Here is a 25,961-nt window from a genome sequence, read left to right as displayed (position 1 = left end):
CCATAGGCTTGCATTGAAAAATGCGCCGCATCGACTGAATGCGGCGCGATGCGGTTTTTTTTGCCGCACGAAAAAACGTGCCAGGCAACGTTCCATCCAGCCGCCGCATCGGCTAAATCCGGATGGAACGCAAGGCCATGCGGCACTAATTAAAGTCTATGCAGGAAAATCGCAACCGGCAGCAAAAAAAAAAACGGTTGCGATTTTCCTGCAAAGTGCCGGAGTGTGCCGCAGAAGAAAAACCGGATGTGTGAAAGCAGCCTAAGGGAAAAATAGCAGCACTTTACAGTACCAGAAAAGTGAGTGACATTATTGGAATCTCATGCACTTTCCACTTATTTGCTCCTTGCAGATTTGAATAATCAAGGCGATTATTTATTTATTTTTTTGTTTTCAAATTTGCAGCATATCAATTGTTTCAAACATTGCTCTAGGGTTTTTTGCTTTGTTAGTTTTCAGTGCTGGAGTGGTGCTTTAAATGTAAGTCCCGTCATATACTCGCCTTCCGGCGGCTTTATCGTTTTAGAGCTCCACTCCGGTCCCATAGTGCCCAATTGTTCCCGTAACTTCTGACTGGCCACAAGTCATCAGAAGCTCTCAATACAAGTCTGAGAGCCAGAAGGAGGCTCTCATAGATTTGGATTGAGTTGTGACCCCGGCCACTCCATGAACTCCCGGCAGATCACAAATTGCCGGAGACAGACGAGTGCCACTGGGAAAAGATGAAGACGGTGGCAGGTGAATATCAGACAGGGGGCGGAGGATTTAGATGGAAAGGACCACTCCAGCGGTGCAATAAAAAATAGCTGCAGTGGTGCTTTCAGCATTTTTGCACCAATTTACACCCATAATTATGAGTAGGAAAAAAATGCATAGAAAACACATGTTACACAGTGTCTTTCTTGCCAGCACTTGAGTATTTGCAGCAAAAGCCAAAGGTCTTCACCTACTTTTAAGGGTGCTTTACACGCTGCGACATCGCTAACGATATATCGTCGGGGTCATGTCGTTAGTGACGCACATCCGGCGCCGTTAGCGACATCGCAGCGTGTGACACCAAGGAGCAATGATCAATGATCGCAAAAACGTCAAATTTTTGACACGTCGCTCCGTTCCTTAATATTGTTGCTGCTGCAGGTACAATGTTGTTCGTCGTTCCTGCGGCAGCATACATCGCTGTGTGTGATACTGCAGGAACGACGAACATCTCCTTACCTGCCTCCACCGGCAATGAGGAAGGAAGGGGGTGGGCGGCATGTTCCGGCCGCTCATCTCCGCTTCTATTGGACGGCTGCTGTGTGACGCAGCTGTGACGCCGCACGAACCGCCCCCTTAGAAAGGAGGCGGCTCGCGGGCCAGATCGACGTCGCTAGGAAGGTAAGTCCGTGTGACTAGTGTAAGCGATGTTGTGCGCCACGGGCAGCGATTTGCCCGTGTCGCACAACCGTTAGACACTTGCACGTACAGTGGATGTGAGAAGAAAGTGATCTGAGCTGCAGTACCCAAAAAAGCCGCTACATGGGTATGCTGTCCCCACTCAGTACATTGTGTACCTGTCTTGAGACTTGTTTGTTGGGTTTCTTGGGGATTGTATCTAGAGATCTTGTTACGTACTCTTATATGGATACTGATATTTATACAATTTTTATTTTTTATTTTTCCAGCTGATTTTTTTTCCAGCACTCCAATGTCCTATCACTGAGGGAGCCTTCTGCGTCTGCAATCCTGGAATATCACTGATATTCGAAACCCTCCAAACATGTTGTGCTGGGGAAATGCTTCCTTCGGACAGCTGGGATTAGGAGGAATAGATGAAGAAATCGTTGCAGAGCCCCGAAGATGCGACTTCTTTTCCAACAAAATAGTCCGGGATGTTGGGTGTGGAAGCAGACATACGGTGTTTGTGCTGGACGATGGGACGGTCTACACATGTGGCTGTAATGACTTGGGGCAACTAGGCCATGACAAAGGCAGAAAGAAGCCAGGTAAGGACATGTACCACTATTTTAGTGTCTAAATAATTTGTAGTGTTTTTTTTATTTCACAGCAGAAACTGTTGACTACCCTCACTCTGCTGCACCTCACAGAGGTCCTCTACATCATAGCTAAATATATATATCTGGTCTTTTTTTTTTTTTTTTTTTTTTTTTGCTTGTCTGTTGCATAGGAACTGCAGATAATATAGCATTTAAGTTACGTATTTAAAATTCTATGTACTTTGCAGGATTCACCAAAGGTAGACCATGTTGTTTCCACTGGAAAGACAGGTCTGGTAAAATGCGACCACCTTACTCTGTCTACCCTGATGAATGCTCACAATGAGGGCATAAAGGTGATGATGGCTGGGTATCAAAATGGTGGGGTACCGCATGCCGTTTTTAAAATTATTTAAATAATACTAAAAAAAAAAGAAAAAAAAAAAGTGACATACGGTTCCTCGTATTTGGATACACAACAAAGATAAGTGCACGCCTGAGGGCTGCAGCCTGTATGCTTTATCTGGACCCTATGCCAAATATTTATTTTTATACCACGATAGTCTGTGATTGGAAGCGTTAGACACACTGTCACTCAGGGTGGGGGCGTGTCTGCAACCAATCAAACACCGGTGGGCAGGTAAAGCAGTGTATATGCATGAACGATAATGCACGGCACCAGAAGGGAATGAGCGGCCGCTGGAGCAGTGTACAGCTGTGGCAGAGCCTCGTTGAGTGTAGCGCGCCTGCTCCTATCCGTTTCTACCAACATTTTTAATCGCCGGATTCTGGTCCTGATAGACTTATATGGGGGCCAGAATCCGGCTCTGAACCGGATTTTAAAAACCAGTTCACCAGGGTCCGCCGTTCCCAGTTATCTGCAAGTCTGCCCATCACTAGTTGTATACAAAACATAAGGTATAAAAGAAGCATTTCATTGGTCATACATTATTGATTGGTTAAATGTCAATCTGCTACTATGATTGGATGTTCATTTCAAATTCAGTCAGCCTTTGCTTTGTATAATCTGGGCATGATACCATAGAAGGGGCTTTGTGTGGTGGTATCTGTCTCACAAACCTTTATTAGAAATTGAACATCACATTCTTGTCAGCGAGAAGTTCTAGAAATGCTCTTCTAAATGCTATTAAAGGGAACCTGTCACCAGATTTTTACCTATTAAACTAAAAGACTCCCCTTCTGCAGCTCCTGGGCTGCTTTCTATGAAGGTGCACCTCGGCCCTGACTCCCCTTCCAGACCCCAAAAATAACTTTATAAAACCTGGCCGTTAGTTATGCTAATTACCTGTGTTGGCCAGATGGGCGGGCTCATTTCCTGCTCCTTTATCCCCCGCCTGCCGCTGATCCTTTCTTGATTGACGCCCTCCGTCGTTCTTCTCTTCTCATTTTCAAATCTCCCGCCTGTGCAGTTATGGCCGCTCGCGCAGGCGCAGTTAGCTTTGCAATATCGCGGGCATAGCAGAAAACGTAGCTGCCATCACTCGTGCCGGTCAGCTAAATGCGCAGGCGCGAGATTATGGGCTGGTACGAGCATGGCGCTGGTTATGTCGGCGCTGTGCATGACCTGCCTTTAACCTGCAGTTTAGTAGCATTATCTGACATGACCGGTTCCATTTAAGAAAATATCCAAATGACTGTGTCCTCCTTAGTGTCACAGAAAAGAAATGCTGCCATGCGACTATTACCTTTTGCCTGCTAAACACATCCCTCTTCCTATCGAACAAGCTTACTGATTTCATAAGCTCTTTGAATGTTTTTTTTTTTTTTTTTTTTTGCCCCCCCCCCCCCCTCACCCATAACTGCACAGCTAGATTGGTGCTTTAAATCTAAGTCCCCTGCCCCCTGTAGTATACTCGCCCTTTGGTGGCTTAATCTTCTATTGCTGCTGGGGTCTCCTGTGATTTGTGACCTGGGACCTGTTGGCAGCTCCAGTGTTTCATGAGGAGCATCGGAGGTCACAACTCAATACAAATCTATGAGGGCCTCGTTCTTGCTCACATAGACTGGTATTGATAGTGTGTGACTTTACTTCTGGCCAGTCAGACGTTATGGTTACAAGATAGCGCTGTGTGACCATAGTGGTGCAGAAAAAGTATGACAACGCCGAAGGGGTGAGTATGCTCCAGCGGTGGAAAACAAAAGTGGTGGAGTGGTGCTTTTTAATATTTTATATCTCAGGAGCCACTTCTGAATTTGGGTGGACAAGTTGGTGTGTTTTTTTTTTTTTTTTTTTTTTTTTTTTTTTTTTTTGTGGCTATAATCTAGATTAATGCACAGCAGAATGGAGAAACCCTCGTAACTTGGAAGTTTTGGCTTCCTGCCTCTTGGAGTGATGGTTCTTCTTGAAACGGTCTCTAAGGGCTTTGTAAGGATTCGTCAGTAAAGTACTCTAATCTAAGCACTGCAACAAGAGGAAGTGTGGTTAGGCTGGTTTCACACTACGTCTTTTTAACATCCGTTGAAAACGTTATTTTAGCGGAAGTACGGATCCAGTGCAAATGCGTTTTAATTTCAATGCATTTGCAATGGACTCGCGTTAACATCCGTTCACCTGCGTTTGCGTGCGTTATAGTGCGGATCCGGTGACTTGCAGTTTTTTAACATGTTTCAAAAACGCTACTTGTAGCGTTTTTGAGCTGCGTCAAAATACTGCAAGTCACCGGATCCTGACTAAACAGCACGCGAACGCAGGTGAACGCTGGCGTGCTGATAGACAGGATCCTGCTTTTGTACGGAGCATGCCCAGAAAGTACTGAGCATGCCCAGAACCAGTCTCGCGTGATCTGTCTCTCTCTCCTCTTCCCTCCCTCACCCTCTCTCTCTCTATCTCTGTCTTTCCCCCTTCCTCCCCTCCCTCTCTCCCCCACCTGAGAGCTGCGGACACTCGTAACCAAGGTAAATATCGCGTAACCACTTCTCTTAGTTACCCGATGTTTACGTTGGTTACGCGTGCAGGCAGCCCTGCTCCTAGCAGCTGCAGACACTCGTAACCAAGATAAATATCGGGTATCCAAGGCCGATGTTTACCTTGGTTACCAGCGTCTGCAGCTGTCAGAAGCCTCCTCCCAGTCTAGTTCCCCCTCACTCCCGATCACATGACTCCAATGCCCGCCCCTAAACATCCAGTGCAGGATCCTGCAAAATAACAGATGCGTTTGCATACGTTATTTGCTGTAAAAGCAGGATCCGTACTTCCGCTAAAATAACGTTTTCAACGGATGTTAAAAAGACGTAGTGTGAAACCAGCCTTACTTGGGGTACTGAATCCATATCTGATAAATGAAAACATATGCATGGAGTTGTATGTCCTTCCTGTGTCTGTCTGGGGTTCTTGCAGGTACTGCGTTTCCTTCCACAATTCTAAGACCTAAGTGTCTGTAAAGCAGCTATATAAGCAAACCTAATAAAGAGTAAAGGAGCCAACTTTGAAACCCCCCCCCCCCCACAAGCTGATATGGTCAAATATTTATTTTATTTTTTTTTGTTTTTTTTTTATTTTTAGCTGAGACAATCTATACCTCTTATTTACAAAATCTTCCATTCCATTTCCGAAAAATCTGTAATATAATTTATATGCAAATGAGGCCGAAATGCTCAAGGCATAATTGGAGCACTTCTCTCGCCACTTTTGTTCCCTGTCAAGCACCGCCTTCTGCTTGACTGACAGGTCACTAAATGTGTCGCCAGGCAGGAGGCGGTGGGGATGAAGTGCCTTCCAATGTTGGGTCACACCCAATGGGGAAGTAAAGAAGCGAAGACCAGGAGAGGGGCGCTGACATCTGTACTGAAAAGTACATTAGTAATTTTTATACCCTATTAAATTGTTCCTTACAATGTATTGTTCTAAACCATTTTTATTGTTCTTTATCCATATTGTGACTGCCAGGTCCCCAGTAATGCTTTTACTTTGTTTTTCCAGAACATGTCGGAGCCCTTGATGCTCAGAGTATCGTTGCGGTCTCGTGTGGGGAAGCGCACACACTGGCACTAAATGACAAAGGTCAAGTCTTCTCTTGGGGTCTGTCTAGGGAAGGGCAGCTTGGTCTTTCGATAATGGAAGAATATGTCAGAGTACCAAGGTAATGTTTCCATTTTGACACCTATATATGTACCGCTGCTTCCGTGTGTGTGTGTGTGTGTGTATGTGTGTATATATATATATATATATATATATATATATATATATATATATATATATATATATTAGTATGTATATATATATATTAGTATGTATATATATTAGTATATATTGCATTGAATATGCTTAGTGGGTGAAATCTACAGATCTGCTGCAAAATGTTTTTTTTTCTGCAATGTGAATGTTTTGCAAACCCATTCACTTGTACTGTGGTGCTGATTGCGTAATGACAATCTACAGCACATGTTGTAATGAATGTCGTCTCACTTGGTCAATGAGCATGGCATTTCAAAAAACACAATTCACACGGTAACCTGGACAGATTTCTAGTAACAAAACCTCAGCTGTGAGCAGCACTAGGTCGGGATCGAAGCTTTGCAGCACAGCTAAGCAATATTTAATGGCAAAAAGTGAACACCAGACGTGAAGAATTTTCCACTTTTCTAATATGTTTTTCCTTTTGACTCGTTCATAAAATTAGGCTTGGTTTCACCAATGGAGAGATGAAACCTAGCATTGGAGGGACTCCTGGCAGCGGCAGATTTAGTTTGAGCACAAATCGCGCCACATTTGACATTTTTTTGGTTACATATGCCAAACCAATTTTACTGAACAATTAATACACGTTAGTTGGTCGGCTGCCCCATCAAAATTGTCAGGTTTAGTAGACGTTAATGTTTTTCCTCCATTTTACTTTTTCCCAACTTTGGGTTGCTGTACAGAAACTTGTGCAAAGATTGAAGTTCAGTAAGGATAAAAATGCTACAAGATGGATAAATCAAATTCTTTTTGAGGATAAATATAGTGACCAGGCACAAGATGAATAAAAAACCCCAAAACATTAAAGGGGTTGTCCACTACTTTGACAATGATGACCTATCCAAGGATAGACCATCAATGTCTGTTTGGCGGGGCTCCAACATGCCACACCCCCGCCGATCAGCTGTTCTTGGTCCCAGCAGTAGGCGGCCGGAAATGCTCAGTTCCGGTGCTGCTCCGTCTTCTGATAGCGGTCTGGTACTCCCCAGTCTAATCAATAGAAGGCGGATGTGCAGTACCTGGCCGCTATCAGAAGAGGGAGCACTGCTGGAGCTGAACATTTCCAGCCGCCTGCTGCCACTGCTGGGACTGAAAACAGCCGATCAACGGGGGTGCGGGGTGTCAGACCCTGGCCGATTAGAAATTGATGACCTATCCTAAAGCGAGATTTACAGGCTGCGATCTCGCTAGCGAGATCGCAAGCGATCGTACCCGCCCCCGTCGGTTGTGCGACACAGGCAAATCGCTGCCGTGCCGCACAACCTCGCTTAACCCTGTCACACGCACTTGCCTTCCCTGCGACGTCGCTCTGGCCGGCGATCCGCCTCCTTTCTAAGGGGGCGGTTCGTGTGGCGTTACAGTGACGTCACACGGCAGCCGCCCAATAGAAGCGGAGGGGCGGAGATGAGCGGGATGTAACATCCCGCCCACCTCCTTACTTCCGCATTGCCGGTGGAGGCAGGTAAGGAGATGTTCCTGTGGTGTCACACACAGCGATGTGTGCTGCCTCAGGAACGACGAACAACATCACTAATAATCAGAAAACAATTTTTTGTTTCAGGACGACCACTCCGCGGCAAACGATTTTGACCGCTTTTGCGATCGTTTAAGGTCGCTCATAAGCGTCACATACTGCAATATCGTTAATGACGCCGGATGTGCGTCACAAACACCGTGACCCCGACAATAATTCATTAACCATATCGTAGCGTGTAAAGCCCACTTAAGGATACGCCGTCAAAGTAGTGGACAACATACTATATAAATTGCAAGTGCGTATTTCTGTGCCAGAGCTACATAAGGGGAAGCAGGCAAGAATATTAAGTAGGAGAAAAAGATAAATGATCTAGTTACTATACTGCATAGTCATTGTAGCAATGTCATTCATAAAAATATAAGACTAAAGCCAATAAGTATCATAATTGTAAAGGGCACGGGATAAAAAGGCCCAATGTGGGAAACGCATGTTACGGCTATCTACCTTTCAGCTCCTCCACTCTGATGTGCGTTTCGCTCATGCTTTTTCTGGGAGTTGTGTAAAAATTAGTCCATGTCAAAAGGCAAATTCAGACCAAGCTTTGTGCAAGTTTGCAGTGTGCTGCGTCTACCTTGTTCACACAGGTATGGAAGTTTTCACTGGCAAGGCCTGTTAGTTATAATTAGTGTCCCATATTTGTAAATGTCTGATATTAATTTGCATTCAAGGTAAACTTAAATTGTGATTTAACCCCTTCATGACATTTGATGTACCTATACATTCTGGTCGAATAGGGATTCCCGACCAGTGGTGTGGGGGTACGTCATGGCGATTATGCTGGCTCAATAAGCTGTGCCCTCACAATCGCCGCCCGCAGCTTGGCGTAAGTAATAGCTGTGCTCTGGGTTTTACAACCAGGCATGGTGGCAGCACTGCACCTGGCGGTTTAACCCTCTAAATGCTGCGATCAAAAGCGATTGCAGCCATTCAGAGACAGAGGAAGTACACTCCCTCTCCCACCCGATTGCTAACCCCGCTACGTAATTGTGAGGGCCCGATGGTAGCCATGACAACCCGAGGTCGTAATGACTACCTCTGGGTCTGCCAGCTACGGTAGCCTCTTAGTCCATGCCAGCAGCATGGCTCAAAAGGCTTCTGTCAGTGTAACACTGACAGGTATAAACCATTGCCGTGCATGAGCACGGCAATGGATTAAACCAGTGATAACGGTAATAAGTTTATAAACAATAGTAAAATATTTAAAAAAAAATCACAAAATAAAGAAATGAAAAATGTTATACCAATGAATACGTTGTTAAAAAATAAAACTTAAATATAAAAAAGTACACAATTGGTATTGCCACATCCAGAACGACCTGATCTAGAACACAGTCACTAGTTAACCCCTTCAGTGAACACTGTAATTAAAAAAAAAAAAAAAAAAAAAAAAAAAGCTTTTTTATAATACTGCCCCCAAAAAACTGGAATAAAACTCTGGCATGTCGTGGTCATGAGCGAGTGTTACGAGGGCCACTTTCTCACTTGCTGTGCCCCTGTGGGCAGGGGTTGTCTGTGTAAAACTGTGCCAAGATGACATTACGTATCCCCAGGGGCTGCAGAATGTCATATTGGTGAAAGTTGGGAGACTGTACCGCATGACCCTGACGTATTAGTGATGTCAGGCACGGCTGCAAGGTGCGGTTTTTCACAGCACACTCAATCTATTCCAGCAAAAATGTGAACTCCAATATGGTGCTTCTTCTCTTCTGAGCTTTGCACTATGCCTCAAAAGTAGTTTTCAAGCACATATGGGTTATCTGTGTAGGAGAAATTGTGTAACAAATTGTACCATTCAATTTCTTCTATTACCATCTTGAAAATTAAAAACTTGGGGCCAAAGCAACATTTCAGTGGAGAAAAAAAAAATAATTTCTTTATCGTTCCTTTGGGAGACCCAGACCATGGGTGTTTAGCTTCTGCCTCCGGAGGACACACAAAGTACTACACTTAAGTGTGGCTCCTCCCTCTGAGCTTATACACCCCCTGGTGAGCAGACCCAGCCAGCATTCTCATATGATTTTTTTTCCTTTTGGAATGAGTTTGAAGAACTGCGGGTCCACGTCTGGACACCCGGCATGTCCCTTCTCACACCACTGTGTTGGCGGTGTTGTAAGGTTGATTTCCTAGGCTGGAGCCTTACATGCCGTGCTCCTTCACCATCCCTCCTGGGCTCTGGCTTGAAGTGGGAGCCAGCACGGTCTGCATGCCTGGCAGGAGACCGGTCTCCATCCGCAGCCCTTCAGGACCCTGCTGGACCGAAGCACTCATCCCCAGGGACCTGGCCCTGCGTCTCAGCAGCTAAGTACCTGAGGCGTTTATATTTGGGGGTCCCTGTGCTGTATTGTTTGGGGAGAGTGTGCTTGTTGTATTTACTGACATTTCGCCAGAGAACCGCGCCGATGGTGCCTGCTCGTCGGCCTCGCCGCTCAAATTTAGGCCCCGGCTTCTCCGGAGGCCTAGTTTCGTTTTCACTGCCCTCACATGTCACTCAGCGCTGGTCTCTGCATCCCTGCTGAGGTGCTGTGTTTGGGGCCCGGGCTTCGGGATCTGGAGGGCACACAACACCGCTCTGCACAGCGGTCTGGTAAGCCACAACCGGTTCTGGTTGTGGACCTCTGTTATACTCTCTGGGGTTCATTCTCTGGCAGAGCCCCCACTTCAGCAGCATGTCTCACACGAGGAGCAAGGCTCCAAAGCTTTACTCTGTATGCGCTGCATGTAAGCTCCTGCTGCCTGAACAGAGCACCTATCCACATTGTGATGCCTGCTCTACCTTGGCGGTGCCACAGCCTGGAGTCTCACCCCCAGTGATCTCTCAGGCTGCTCCTGCTCCTGTGGCTGAACCCCCGGCTTGGGTAGAATCCTTTTCTAGGTCTATCTCCCAGTCTTTTGCTGAGTCCATGGGACTTCTGTCCAGGACTTTGCTGACTCTGCATCAGCCCCCCTCTGTGTGCCTCTGCTGCTAGGTCTCTCTCAGGACCGGAGCTCACAGAGGATTCATCCTCAGGTCCCAGACCCCGTCCTCCAGAGAAGAGACGTAGGGTTCCCTCTCCCTCCTCCTCCCGCGGCTCTGATTCAAGAGCGGACTCGCAGGATGAGGAGGATGCCTTTACAGGGGGTTCGGAGGCTAACTCCATGTACCCCATTGATCTGTCCGAAAGTGACTCAGATCTTAGTGACTTGATTGCTTCCATTAACTCTGTACTGGATCTCAATCCGCCAGTATCAGAGGAGCAACCCTCTCTGGCAGAAAAGCACCAGTTTACCTCGCCTAAGAGAGTAAAGAGTGTGTTCTTTAACCACTCCAGTTTTCAGGCCGCTGTGTCCAAGCCCTGGCCTGTCCTGACAAACGCTTCCCAAAGCGTGGTTCTGATGATGGTTTTCCCTTTCCACCTGAGGTGGTCAAGGAGTGGGCTCAGTCCCCAAAGGTAGACCCCCGGTGTCTAGGCTCTCAGCCCGGACCGTTGTGTCGGTGGCTGATGGCACCTCCCTTAAGGATTCCACTGACCGCCAGATTGACCTTCTGGCCAAATCCGTATATGAAGTGGCGGGGGCCTCCTTTTCCCCGACTTTTGCAGCAGTGTGGGCTCTCAAAGCCATCTCTGCTTCTCTGGAGGAGATGCATTCCCTCGCTATCCGCAGGATCTTGTGGCTTCGAGAGTGGAAGGCAGATGCTTCTTCAAAGAAGTACCTTGCTGGGCTCCCTTTTGCTGGGTCCCGGCTGTTCGGAGAACAGCTGGATGAAATTATTAAGGAAGCTACTGGCGGGAAGAGTACTTCCATGCCACAAACCAAAACCAAGAAACCTGTCCAGGGTAGGAATCAGTCGAGGTTTCGTTCCTTTCGTTCCTCCAACTGGTCGTCCTCTAAGCCCTCGGCCTCGTCCACTAACACTGCCAAGGACCAAAAATCCAGCTGGCGCACAAAAGCGCGTCCACAGAAGACCGCAGGAGGTGCTGCCACTAAGGCAGCCTCCTCGTGACTATCTGCCCGCCCCAGCAATGTCCTTAGTCGGTGGCAGGCTCTCCCACTTTGGCGACGCTTTGTTTCAACACGTCTCCGATCAGTGGGTGAGAGATATCATCTCCCACGGCTACAGGATAGAATTCTCTTCCACGCCGCCAAACAGATTTTTTCTCTCAACCCCCTCCCCCCCCCCCCTTCTTTCCCTGCTCCAAGGCCGCCGCCTTCTCACAGGCCGTGGCATCCTTGCAGGCCAACGGAGTAATTGTACCAGTTCCCGCCCGGGAACGGTTCAGAGGTTTCTACTCAAATCTCTTCCTAGTCCCCAAAAGGACGGTACATTCCGACCTATCCTGGATCTCAAGCTTCTCAACAAGCATGTTCGGGTACGGCACTTTCGCATGGAGTCTCTGCGATCAGTCATTGCCTCAATGGCCCAAGGGGATTTCCTGGCGTCCATCGACATCAGAGATGCCTATCTGCATGTGCCAATTGCAGTTTCACACCAGCGTTGGCTATGTTTTGCAATCGGAGAAGATCATTTCCAATTTGTGGCTCTCCCCTTCGGGTTGGCCACAGCCCCTCGGGTATTCACCAAGGTCATGGCAGCAGTGATTGCGGTTCTGCACCTACAGGGGTTGGCAGTGATTCCTTACCTGGACGACCTTCTAGTCAAGGCTTCATCCAGCGCAGACTGTCAGCAGAGTGTCTCGCTCACTCTCGCCACTCTAGCCCAATTCGGGTGGCTGGTCAATCTGCCCAAATCCACTCTGACTCCGACCCAGAGGCTCACGTACCTAGGGATGCAGTTCGAGACTTTGCCGGCACTTGTGAAGTTGCCCTTAGTCAAACAGCAGTCCCTCCAACTGGCAGTGCGCTCTCTGCTGAGGCCCCGCCGTTCTTCCCTCAGGCGTCTGATGCAGGTGCTGGGTCAAATGGTGGCGTCAATGGAAGCTGTCCCATTTGCCCAGTTCCATCTGCGCCCCCTGCAGCTGGACATTCTCCGCTGTTGGGACAAGCGGCCTTCCTCCTTACACAGGTTAGTGGCTCTGTCGCCAAAGACCAGGAGCTCTCTTCAGTGGTGGCTTCGGCCCCTCTCTCTGTCCCAGGGGCGCTCCTTCCTGGCCCCGTCCTGGGTGATCCTCACCACGGATGCCAGTCTATCCGGCTGGGGAGCGGTATGTCTCCACCACAGAGCGCAGGGCACTTGGACTCTGTCCGAGTCAGCCCTTTCAATCAATGTGCTGGAAACCCGAGCTGTGCTTCTAGCTCTCCTAGCTTTTCATCACCTGTTGGCGGGCAGGCACATTCGAGTCCAGTCAGACAACGCGACAGCGGTTGCCTACATCAATCACCAAGGCGGGACACGCAGCCGCCTGGCAATGTTGGAGGTACAACGCATCCTTCAATGGGTGGAGGACTCGGGGTCCACCATATCCGCAGTCCACATCCCAGGCGTGGAAAACTGTGAGGCAGATTATCTCAGCCGTCAAACCATGGACGGTGGCGAGTGGTCCCTGCACCCGGCAGTGTTTCAGTCAATCTGCCGCAAATGGGGCACTCCGAACGTGGACCTAATGGCGTCCCGTCACAACAACAAGGTTCCGGTTTACGTGGCTCGCTCCCACGATCCTCAGGCATTCGCCGCGGACGCTCTGGTTCAAGACTGGTCCCAGTTTCGTCTGTCCTACGTGTTTTCCCCCTCTAGCGCTCTTGCCCAGAGTCCTGCGCAAGATCAGAATGGAGGGCCGTCGAGTCATCCTCATTGCACCGGACTGGCCCAGGCGAGCTTGGTATCCAGACCTGCTCAATCTGTCCGTAGAGAGGCCGTGGCGTCTCCTGGACCGTCCAGACCTTCTCTCGCAAGGTCCGTTTTTCCGTCTGAATTCTGCGGCTCTCAAATTGACGGCGTGGCTCTTGAGTCCTGGATTTTGACGGCTTCTGGTATTCCTCCTGAAGTCATCTCCACTATGACTCGGGCCCGTAAGTCTTCCTCCGCTAAGATCTATCACAGGAATTTTCCTGTCCTGGTGTCGCTCTACCGACCATCCTCCTTGGCCTTTCTCCTTGCCGACCCTTCTGTCTTTTCTACAGTCCGGTCTGCAGCTAGGACTGTCCCTCAACTCTCTCAAGGGACAAGTCTCAGCTCTGTCAGTCCTGTTCCAGCGACGTCTCGCTCGGCTGGCTCAGGTCCGCACCTTCATGCAGGGCGCGTCTCACATCATTCCGCCCTACCGGCGGCCCTTGGATCCCTGGGACCTTAATTTGGTTCTCATGGTTTTGCAGAAACCCCCCTTTTGAGCCTCTTAGGGAGGTTTCCTTGTATCGTCTTTCACAGAAAGTGGCCTTTCTTGTGGCCATAACTTCCCTCAGGAGAGTCTCTGATTTGGCTGCGCTCTCTTCGGAGTCACTTTTTTTGTTTTTTCATCAAGACAAGGTGGTTCTCCGGCCGACTCCAGACTTTCTTCCTAAGGTGGTCTCTCCTTTCCACCTTAACCAGGACATTACCCTACCTTCCTTTTGTCCGGCTCCTGTTCATCGCTTTGAAAAAGCGCTGCATACTCTGGATCTGGTGCGTGCTCTCCGGATTTATGTGTCTCGCACCGCTGCACTTAGGTGGTGCGATTCTCTTTTTGTGCTGACCACAGGTCGGCGCAAGGGCCTCTCTGCTTCTAAGCCGACCTTAGCCTGTTGGATTAAATCAACCATTTCGGACGCCTACCAGAGTTCTCAGGTGCCTCCCCCGCCGGGGATCAAGGCACATTCGACCAGAGCTGTCGGTGCCTCTTGGGCTTTTAGGCACCAGGCTACAGCTCAGCAAGTCTGTCAGGCTGCCACTTGGACTAGCCTGCATACCTTTTCGAAGCACTACCAAGTGCATGCTCATGCTTCGGCAGATGCGAGCTTGGGCAGACGCATCCTTCAGGCGGCTGTCGCCCATTTGTGAAGTTAGGTTCTGCCTACTTCTTAGTTTATACTGTTTCTTTCCCACCCAGGGAATGCTTTGGAACGTCCCATGGTCTGGGTCTCCCAAAGGAACGATAAAGAAAAAGAATTTTGTTTACTTACCGTAAACTCTTTTTCTTATAGTTCCGTATTGGGAGACCCAGCACCCTCCCTGTTGCCTGTTGGCAATTTTCTTGTTCCGCGTGTTATCACCGGCTGTTGTCGTGGACAGTCTCCGGTTGTTCCGGCTCTTGCTCTGTTCTACTTGTGGGTGGCTATTCTCCTTCAGCTTTTGCACTAAACTGGCTGGGTCTGCTCACCAGGGGGTGTATAAGCTCAGAGGGAGGAGCTACACTTTTAAGTGTAGTACTTTGTGTGTCCTCCGGAGGCAGAAGCTAAACACCCATGGTCTGGGTCTCCCAATACGGAACTGTAAGAAAAAGAATTTACGGTAAGTAAACAAAATTCTTTTTTTTTTCACTTACCCAGTCAAAAATTATAAAATTCTGTGAATCGCCTGTGTTTAAAAATGCTCACACCACCACTAGATGAATTTCTTCAGAGGTGCAGTTTCTAAAATAGGGTCACTTGTGGGGGTTTCTACCATGTTGACATGTCAGGGGCTGTTCATATGTGACATGTCTGCAATCTATTGTGCTCCAGAATTCAGTTTGTGCTCCTTCCCTTCCGAGCCCTGCTTTTTTTTTTTTTTTTTTTTTTTTTTTTTTCCCCCTCCATTTTCAGGATTCAATGTCGTAAAATTCTGATAAGCACCAGTGGTTTCAAGATGCTCACCACACCTCTAGATAAAGGCTGCTTTACATGTTTCAATTAATTTGCGATCGCACCTGCCCCCATCGTTTTTTGCGGCACGGACAATTTGTTGCCCGTGTCGCACAGTGCTGTAGCCCCTCATCACACGTACTTACCTTCCATACGACCTCGCTGTGGGCGGCGAACATCCGCTTCCTGAAGGGGGAGTAATGTTCGGCGTCACAGCGACGTCACACAGCAGCCGGCCAATAGAAGCGGAGGGGCGGAGATGAGCAGGACGTAAACATCCCACCCTTGGTCTGGTCAGGAAGGTCAAAACAGACTCAGGAGGTGAAGGGGTTAAGGAAATAAGAATTCACAGCCTCTTTTAAAATAATCTTTAGATTACACACTTTGTCCTGTTGACCAAGGACGGATGGAGCTTATCTCTCTCTCACAAGACATCGCATTACCATGTAAACCTGGCTGGACTATGTCTATGTCCCCCACCAATTCACTGCAGGGAGGAGGTCCAGATAAGGCTGGACAACGCTACGGTCACGCGTGATGGAAGTAATCCACATCCTGTGTAACAGGATATCAAACTGCACAAATAATTCATAATTTGTATGATTGTTTTAATAAATGCTGTTGCTTTCAAGAGCATTTTTATTAATTTAAACACCCTTTTAAAGCAATTTGTCAGTAAAAACTGTGTACAGTAATAAAAAGATCTTAGACCCATTGAGACTTGTTTTGAAAATCCATGTCAGAATGGTTGTATAATCTTTCAAAATTAGTCCATCTATAGTTTTGATATTTGGTCAAGAGGCATGTGGCCATTCTGTTCGTCGTGGTCGATAACTGGATCATAATGCAATATGTATGTGAGAGCGGATGATCCCACGGCATCTGACGTGGTGGAGACTAGAGTAGGTATGCCACAACTCGTCATGAATTAGAAGAGCGGACTTCGCCGTATTCTTTTTACGCTCCATCACAATGACTTGCAAAGTGGCGTGAAAATGCCAAAATTCACAACATTTTTCCCTACTGATAACTACAGCTTGTAGTAATCGTCGATCTCAGCAGAAATAGAAGGGATTCTTAAGGAGTTGCCAATCCAGCGAGATGGGCAGAGATTTATTTCAAACGTTTATAAATATACAGTCTCATCAGGTCTAAGAAATCTGTTTAATGTATGCAACTTGTATTGTGAAATCTGGTGACCGATGCTTTAAAGGGAATCTGTCAGCAGGTTTTTGCTATGTAAGCTGCTGCAAGGGTTAACAGAGTTTGGGGATACCTGTGTTGTCAAGGTCTGATCTGTTTATTTGCTGTGTTTGTATAAGCAGCAGGACGTTTATCATTGCTGGGCTACAATGTCACACATGGCAGTCCAGCCCAGCATGCCACCACTTCTGATGGAACATTGACAGTGAGGTGTGAATCTCTATTGAGAACCTGGTGTGGATGGGACAATTAGCTTTGCTATATGGCTAAAGCTAAAAATTCCGATTGTGTCAGAATGGCTGCACCCAGTAATCTAAGTGATACATTGTTACATTCAGGTCTCTCTGCTGACAGGTTCCCTTTAACTTGTGTACTGAGACTGTGTTCTTTCCTCAAAGTGCTGTGACACCGTATTTACTTTATTAGCCGTCTTTAATTCCTTGTTCTTACCATATTTTATTTTTTGCCCTAGGAATATAAAGAGTTTATCTGATGTTCAGATCGCGCAGGTTGCCTGTGGTCATAATCACTCAATTTCACTCTCCAGAGGTAATGTGTTAATAGCAGCATTAGTATATAGTGCGTTGAACGTTAGATTACCAAGATTTCTTGTGGCTCAGAGATTTTTACATTGAAAAGAGATGTAACTTTTTAATTATAGTATCCCCTTTGGATATCACTCTGTTTTTCACGTTATACTCAGTTCCCAAGAGTTCAGTCTCACGTGTGCTTCTGCTCACTCTAATATAATCCCAAGAGGCATTAGCACAGGATCACATGTCTGCCTTTTGGGGAATGCAATCTGACTATTTTCCTCTGTTTATATTCTATTTAAATTGGCAATGACTTGGACGCATAAATACAGTAAAAGAGGCTAAGCTGTAATCTTGTGTGTGTGATGGGAGCTGTCTAATAATAATCAGTAACTGTGATAGGCATTTCTGTTGTCTTCTATTAAGAGCATATGTAGAACAGTTAAATGCAATTTCAACATACAGGAATTTCTGGTACCTGTATAAGTGATGCATAGCTCCCCATGAACCGATGTACAGATGGCATGTTACCAAAGCCTTCATACTGCTGTTATCCTACAACCCTAATGTGATATTTAGTGATTTAAAGCAGTAAGTAAATGAATAAATAGGCGACTGACCTAATATTTTCTTAATAAAGCACATCTAAAAATGTGGGGGTTTTGTAATATTGAACTTCCTAAGGGTATTTTAACCCCTTAACGACCCATGACGTACTGGGTACGTCATGGATCGTGTGCCGGTAAGTCCCGCCTCCTGCCGCCGGCAGGCGGCGGCGATCCGCGCACATATCAGCTGTAAACAGCTGACGTGTGCCTGCTAGCTTCCACCCGCGGCCATTAACCCCTTAAATTTCGCTGCCAAAATCTGGCAGCGATATGTATATGGGCGCCACCATGACGGTCACTTGCCCCGCCCCCACCGGAAGTCACGTGACATGATCACGTGACTTTCGGAGGTTGCCATGGTAGCACAGGGTCATGTGATGACGCCTGTAGCTAAAATGTCTGACTTCCTCTCAATGCCGGAATACAGCCGGCATTGAAAGTAAAGCAGCAAATCTGCAGTTCTCAGCTCTGTAGCTGAGATCTGCAGACAGTGCAGAGCGATCGGATTGCTGATCGCTATAGCTCCCTAAGGGGACTAGTAAAATAAAAAAAAGTAAAAAAAAAAAAAGTTTTAAAAAAACCTAAAAGTTGAAATCACCCCCCTTTCACCCCATTGAAAATTAAAGGGTTAAAAAAATAAAAAATACACACATATTTGATATCGCCGCGTTCAGAAATGCCCGATCTATCAAAATATAAAATCAATGAATCTGATCAGTAAACGGCGTAGCGGCAAAAAAAATTCCAAACGCCAAAATTACGTTTTTGGTCGCCGCAAAGTTTGCGCAAAATGCAATAACAGGCGATCAAAACGTAGCATCTGCGCATAAATGGTACCGTTAAAAAAACTTTAGGTCGAGACGCAAAAAATAAGCCATCACTGAGCCTCAGATCTCGAAAAATGAGAACGCTACGGGTTTTGGAAAATGGCGCAAAACGTGCGCCACTTTTTTTTGACAATATTGTGAATTTTTTTTAACCCCTTAGATACAAGTAAACCTATACATGTTTGGTGTCTACAAACTCGCACTGAACTGAGGCATCACATAGATACCTCAGTTTTACCATATAGTGAACACAGTGAATAAAATATCCCAAAAACTATTGTACGGTCACACTTTTTTTGCAATTTTTCCGCACTTGGAATTTTTTTGCCGTTTTCCAGTACACTATATGGTAAAACTTATGGTTTCATTTAAAAGTACAACTCGTCCCGCAAAAAACAAGCCCTCATATGGCAAGATTGATGGAAAAATAAAAAAGTTACGCCTCTCGGAAGAAGGGGAACAAAAAACAAAAACGGAAAGTGCCCGGGGGCTGAAGGGGTTAACAGGAAAAGTGAGAAGCGTCTTCAGGGTGAAGGGATTTAGCATCAGTTTCAGCCACTTTTTATTGAATGTTTCAGATTTATTTATCTTTTTCTTGATTGGTGATTCTCTAATATAACATGAGCAGTTTTTTTACAAGCCGTATTTATCATACCACCTTAATTATTTAGAATAGTGCACCCGCCACAAATTGTTTTAGGAGGGCGATCTCCCCAGGTGAGAAGTTGTTAGGTCTAATCTGTGAAATCGCTATTTTACGTAATGTATGGCTACTCTGCTCCATGTTAGTCTCCTTATGGCTAAGAACGCACTTTGCGTTCTCCTACTTGCATTTCTAAACGCACGTTTTGGGCTTAATTGATTTGACCAAAGTTGCCTTTTTCAGAACTTTAGCGCTGAAAACGCATGCGTATTTACCGTGTTTTTGATGCGTTTTCAGCGCTTTTTACATGCTTTTTCATCTGCGTTTTGACAGATGCGTTTTGAACATCAAGACACTGCTTAATAAAGTTTAGTCAGAATGAAAAAAGAAAAAAAGGATCAAATCTATATTAATGGGAAAAATAATGTAAATAGATATTTCATAAAATTCTAGCGGTAATATACATTTTATCGCTAAAATAGCAATAAATGCATATTTTCCTTAAATTTAATTGTCGGATTATGTGTGTGTGTAAAGGGACATATCAAATCATTATTTTGTTGTCCAAAAAGCATGCGTTTTGGTAGTCTAAAACGCATGTTTTCTGCACTGAAAAAGCAGGTAAAACGCAGGAATTTGAAGGAATCTTGGTTTTTGCCATTTCTCATTGACTTCAATGTTAGCAAAACGCACCCAAAATGGCAAAAACAACTGACCTGCTGCTTCTTTGAACGCATGGTTTTTGCCACAAAATATGCAACTTAAACGCAGCGTTTAGAAACGCAAAGTGCGGTCTAGAAATCCCCATTTTCCATTGACTTTGCTGGAAAATCAAAACGCATGCCTTTTGGCATGAAAAAGGTGCTTCTCAAAACGGACCAAAAAGGCACCTGAAATGCAGGTGGAAACGCAAAGTGCGGTCTTAGCCTTAATGTTATAAAGAAAAAAAGTATTCAGCCATTGTGTAAAGTTTTCATTTGCTTTTAAAGTGTGAAATTTATCTTTTTAAAGTAAACTTGTATATTTTATTTTCTTATATGTTCTATTCCACAGAAGGTGTAATTTTTGTTTGGGGAGACAACAGATATGGCCAGCTTGGATTAGGCTCCGAGTGCAAGAAAGAAATGACGCCTAGACCCTTGAAGTCTTTACCTGGGATCCCTTTTCGCCAGATTGCAGCTGGGGGAGCGCATAGTTTTGCTCTGACACCATCAGGAGCAGTTTTTGGTTGGGGACGGAACAAATTTGGCCAGCTTGGTCTCAACGATGAAATGGGTAAGAAATAGTTATAGTATATAGGGCTGATTAAAGTGCCTATTATATGTTTTCCATCTGTTATTGGGCTACCGCTGTCATTCGTAACACACAAAGTGGTCTTTCACACATCACTCTTTTTACCTACAGACAGAGCTTGTCCGTGTCTCCTGAAATCATTGCGAAGTCAGAAAATTGCACATATCTGCTGTGGTGAAGATCATACCGCTGCACTAACAAAGGTAAGGACAAGTCAGGACAAGACGCCGCCACAAACATGTCCCAAGAGAATGAGCGTATCCTGCTAGATCAGATTGTTTGTTTTTACTACCGGTTTATGCCATTGGTTATACTTTTACATTTTCTTTTACACTAAGGAATATATGTTCTGATAATATTTTGATCAAAATACATAAAGCCCACTGTCCCATAATGGCGAACCCCCTCAGTGGGTCTCTAACCTATAAGGTGGCGTGCTGTATCATGACCACTGCCATAGTGTCACCATGCCACCAGGGACTAGCTCCTAGGTGCACCACTGTACTCGTATGGCAAGGCGAAGCCCCCATGATTCTATGCTACACCGACCCACAGGCACAGAAACAATGGTTGCCACACAGCAGCAACACCAAGTACCCCGGGGCTATAGGTCAGCTAGGTTGCTTCCCACGTGGCAGTTAGGGACCAAGTTAAAGGTTCGCTGTGATGTGGCAGTGGGTTTAACCCCTTAACGACCATGGGCAGTAATCTTGCGTCCTAGCAGTCAGTGTTAATCCGGCAGCAGGGGGAGATTGGCGCACATCTCAGCTGATTTCTACAGCTGACATGTGTGCCTGCCAGGCATGAGCGGAATTGCATTCCGCTTGTACCTTTTAACCCTCTTAAATGGTGCTGTCAATATGTGACAATACCATTATAATAGCGATCGCGCTATAACTTTACTCACAAAGCCTCCACCTGAAGTCACATGACGTGATCACGTGGATCCGGTGGTTGTCATGGTAGGACTTCTGTACTCACATGACTAAGGTCCTGTAAGCAAACAGCCGAGTACTGGCTGTTACAAGAGATAATCATTTTTCCCGGTCTGAGCGATGCTGCTCTGATCAGGAGAAATGAATGAGCGATCAGACAGCTAATCGTTATAGCCCCTAGGGGAACTAGTAAAATAAAAAAAGTTTTAAAAAAAAAAAGTTTTGAAAATTAAATTAAAAAAACAAACTAAAAGTTCAAATTACCCCACCCCCACCCCATTGAAAATTAAAGGGTTAAAAAAATAAGAAATATACACAATTTGGCATCGTCGCGGTCAGAAACGCCCGATCAAAAATAAAATCAATTACTCTGATCGGTAAACAGCATAGCGGCAAAAAAAATCCAAACGCCAAAATTGTTTTTTTTGGGTCACCACTAATTTTGCGCAAAATGCAATAACAGGCGATCAAAATGTAGCATCTGCACAAAAATGGTACCATTTAAAAATGTCAGCTTGAGACGCAAAAAATTAGCAGTCACTGAGCCATAGATCCCGAAAAATGAGAATGCTACTTGTCGTCACGGAATGACGCTAAACGTACGCCACTTTTTTCGGACAAACTTTTGATTTTTTTTTTTTTTTAGCCCCTTAGATAAAAGTAAACCAATTCATGTTTGGTGTCTACAAACTCGCACCGACCTGAGGCATCACAGCGATACATCAGTTTTATCATACATGAAACACTGTGAATAAAATATCTCAAAAAACAATATTGCAATTGCACTTTTTTTGCAATTTTTCCGCATTTGGAATTTTTTTGCCGTTTTAAGGCTCTGTGCGCACTAGAAAAGTGATTTTTCTCAAGAAAATTTCTTGAGAAACTTCTGGGAGTTGAAGATTACCGCACCTGCGGTAAAAAAACGCACCAAAACCGCGGGAAAAATGCATGCTATAGGAACAAAGGACATTCATAGTATAAGAAGCTTATGTGTGAGGTAATAAGATGTCTGTGGGGAGACGGATAGAGACACAGACCTGGATATAGAGACACAGACCTGGATATAGAGACACAGACCTGGATATAGAGACACAGACCTGGATATAGAGACACAGACCTGGATATAGAGACACAGACCTGGATATAGAGACACAGACCTGGATCAGACCTGGATATAGAGACACAGACTGGCAGATGGGGAAAGAGGCAGACGGGGCATATTACTTGGCCAATTTAGTTAAATCTGTGGGGAATATCTGGGGTGTTGAAATAAATATATGTTGTGAAATGCTGCTATTAGCTTAGTTTTTGTCTTTTAATAATTACATTTCTATTTGTTTTGTGGTTTTTGTGTGCAGAATAAATTTTTGTTAATACATTCTATTTTGTTAACAGCAGTTATTAACCCGGGCGAAGCCGGGTAGTACAGCTAGTTAGATATAAGACTCACCATGTTTACACGTGGTGAAATGGCTTTGGAATCAGCACTGGAAATCTGTTGGAATTTACAATGTCCTTGGATATTAATGCAATTTCTAAAGTCAATATGCTGCAAAATCAGCACGTACAGATTAGTGGCAGACAATATCTGACAATTGTCAACTTGATCTTTTGGAATCGTACAGTGCCCCTGACTGCTGTACTATCCAGGGTTCTACTGGTTCTCCTTGTTCAATCTAAGGCCTCATTCAGATGGTGTCTTGTACATATGTGTTGCATCAATTTTTCTCTATCGCTTCATTGGGGACACAGGAAACCATGGGTGTATGCTGCTGACGCTAGGCACAAAAATTTACCACCTCCTCAGCAGGTTACACCTACCAACCAGTGCCAAGCTGGTCAATTTTCAGCTTTGTGTCACCAGAATTCAGTCTCTGTTTTTAATGGCATGGATGTTGAAGCCGCAGTATTGAAGTCTGCAAGGTTTTCCGACAAGGTTATGTAAACCATGATCAAGGCAAGGAAGCCCTTTTTCCTCTCGCATATGTCAGCACACATGAAGGCCTTTTTTTAGCTTGTGCAAATCCAATCAGACTGCCCCCTGTCATTTTTGTCTTCCCTGTCTTTTGGCCTTTTTTACTGGTGTTCTGAATCCGGTCTGTCCTTCAATTCCATCAAATCTCACCCTCAGATTAAAAACGTCCTACAGGGAGCCTCCCATTCCGTTCCTCCTTATCAGCCCCTGTAGACCCTTGGCACCTCAACTTGATGCTGGATGTTCTTTAGGGTCCTCCTTTGAACCTATTAGGGATATGTGTGTCCTTCATTCTACCCATCTCCGTCCCACCCTCTAGAGCGGACACTAATAAGTTGGATCTTTATAGGAGCACTGCGTCTGTCTTTCTAGAAGTAGCTTTCAGAGGCTTAGATTCCCGGTTTGTGATTCCTGAGGGTCATCGCATAGGTGTTCCTGCTTCAAAGGCCACCATTGCTCGTTTGATTCATTCTGGAAGCTGAACTGATAAAGCACAGCACAGAAAGCTCTTACTCTGGATTGACTCACTCCACCCATGCTGACTGCTGTGGGGGCTCACTGGGTATTAGGCCTCCTTTCTGCAGCTCTGCATGCCTGCAACCTGGTATTCTATTCATAAATTCTCCTAGTTCTACAGAGTTCACACCTATGCCTCGTCAGATGCGAACCTCAGTGGAAAAGGTCCTGCAAGCGTCAATGGCTTGAATTCCAACCTGAGATGGTGTGTGTGTGTTTGTTTGGTTTGTTTTGTTTGTCCTCTGCCTCTTGTTCTTTCCACCCTGGGGACTGCTATTGTACGTTCCATGGTCTCCTGTGTGTCCTAATGAAGCTATTTTGGGTACTCCGCATAAAATCTTTCTTGGAGCCTTCATTGGTGGATACAGCTCCGGCCCTTGTTGAATTTGTTTGGTCTGCCTATAACTTTTGCTTTCTGTTGCTTCTCCTCCTGCTTTCTGACGAACTAGTTGGCTTTTTGTCAGTTGGTGGGTGTGACCTGCTGATGAGGAGCTGACTTTTTTCGGAGTGTTAGGCCTTGTGCGCACTAGACATTTTTGCGGCGTTTTTTTTGTGGCGGTTTTTACCACGTTTTTGTGCTGAAGACTCTGTGACATTGCTTCCCTAGCAATGTCTATGGGTTTTCAGAAGTGCTGTCCGCACACAGCGGGTTTTTTTTTTTTTTGGTAGCTACGTTTTTGTGGTGACCACAAAAACGCAGCATGTCAATTATTTCTGCATTTTTCACTTATTGAATGCAGTGCACAAAATCGCAGCCAAAAACACACCCGCGGTAAAAATACGGGTGCGTTTTTGCGCACAAACGCAGCGTGAAAAAAATGCCTAGTGCACACACAGCCTTAGCCTCCTAGTGCCAGAACCATACACCCATGGTCTCCGGTCTCCTCCAATGAAGCAATAAATAAAAACCTTACAACAGGTACATACACAGATGCAAGAACTAAAGAGTCCCTGATAAACACTTACGGCACACCGGGTGGTATCAGTGCACAATCCGCATGCTGTACGTATTTAATATTACAATTTATAGGAGAAGCTATGATAGTGAAAACACACACGGACTGTACACTGATACAGGTACAATGTTTTTTGTTTTTGATTTTGGGGGGGGGGGGGGGGGGTTTCCACGTATGTCCTTAAACATTGTGTGAATGAGGCCTAAAGGTGGACTTTGGGACCATGCAATTTTTTATTTTTTTTTGTTTTTTTTTTCCATTGACCTAGCTATATGAGGACTTTTTTTTTTCTGTGAGGAGTTGTGGTTTTGAATGAACTTCATTTGAGAACTAAGATGTTAGCAACGGGGGTCTTCAGTATTCCCCTGGCGCCATGGTTGCACTCCCATGTGCAGTGGAGGGGCGATGGGATGTCATTTAAGTGTGTTAATTGTGTCTTGTCAGATATTGATTGGAGCTCCTATATGATGTACATAGGGGTATCCAAGCTCATTCTGCAGATGTTGAGGGAATAAAGGAGCAGTCGTGTTGACTTTAAACATGCCAGATCCTTTGTCCTGCGGATATATCCGCACGACATTCCGCAGGTCCTCCCAGTAAACCTCACCACAACTTCTGTCTGTTTCCATGCTGCGGAATATCGTGCGGATATTCTGCGGGCATTCTGCATTGAGGATACAGTGCCATGGCTTCGGCACTGCATCCTCAATGCAGAACACGTGCTGCCGTGATCGGGGAAGTTTATACTTCCCTCCATCATGCAGCACCTCTTTCCGGCGGCCGGGTCACTGTCAGGTAGCGTCTGGTTTCACTGTGCTGGAGGTGGGCGGGCCTGAACTAGCTCCGGCTGTCACATGACTGGAGCTCGTGCAGGCTCCGCCCACCTTTTCCTTCCTGTACCTGGCTGGATCCACCGCGCTGCTGTACACCGGACGGAGAAGTGACTCGGGTCTCTATCAAGGCAGGTAAGTATATGGGACCCTGCGGAGAAATCCGCTACAATAATTGACATGCTGCAGATTTTTCCGCACGGAAATCCGCACGATTTCCGCTGCGGAAAAAGCCGCAG

The 25,961-nt window shown here is 45.8% G+C and overlaps 1 protein-coding gene across 3 annotated transcripts in view; it reads left to right on the top strand.

Moving 5' to 3' along the window:
• HERC4 (HECT and RLD domain containing E3 ubiquitin protein ligase 4) overlaps positions 1–25,961 on the top strand; it is a 144,405-nt gene that overhangs the window by 4,713 nt on the left and 113,731 nt on the right. For all 3 annotated transcript variants that reach the window (XM_075348783.1, XM_075348782.1, XM_075348784.1), the window contains exons 2-6: positions 1,665–1,985; positions 5,917–6,076; positions 17,079–17,155; positions 20,271–20,492; positions 20,622–20,713. In XM_075348783.1, coding sequence (XP_075204898.1) covers positions 1,760–1,985; positions 5,917–6,076; positions 17,079–17,155; positions 20,271–20,492; positions 20,622–20,713 — 777 coding nt within the window. In that variant the 5' untranslated portion in view covers positions 1,665–1,759. The remainder of the gene's footprint in view (positions 1–1,664; positions 1,986–5,916; positions 6,077–17,078; positions 17,156–20,270; positions 20,493–20,621; positions 20,714–25,961) is intronic.

The sequence above is a fragment of the Anomaloglossus baeobatrachus genome, chromosome 5 (genome assembly GCF_048569485.1).
Source record: "Anomaloglossus baeobatrachus isolate aAnoBae1 chromosome 5, aAnoBae1.hap1, whole genome shotgun sequence".
NCBI lineage: Eukaryota > Metazoa > Chordata > Amphibia > Anura > Aromobatidae > Anomaloglossus > Anomaloglossus baeobatrachus.
The sequence above is the reverse complement of the archived record's forward strand: the minus strand, read 5'-3'. Positions and strand labels throughout refer to the sequence as shown.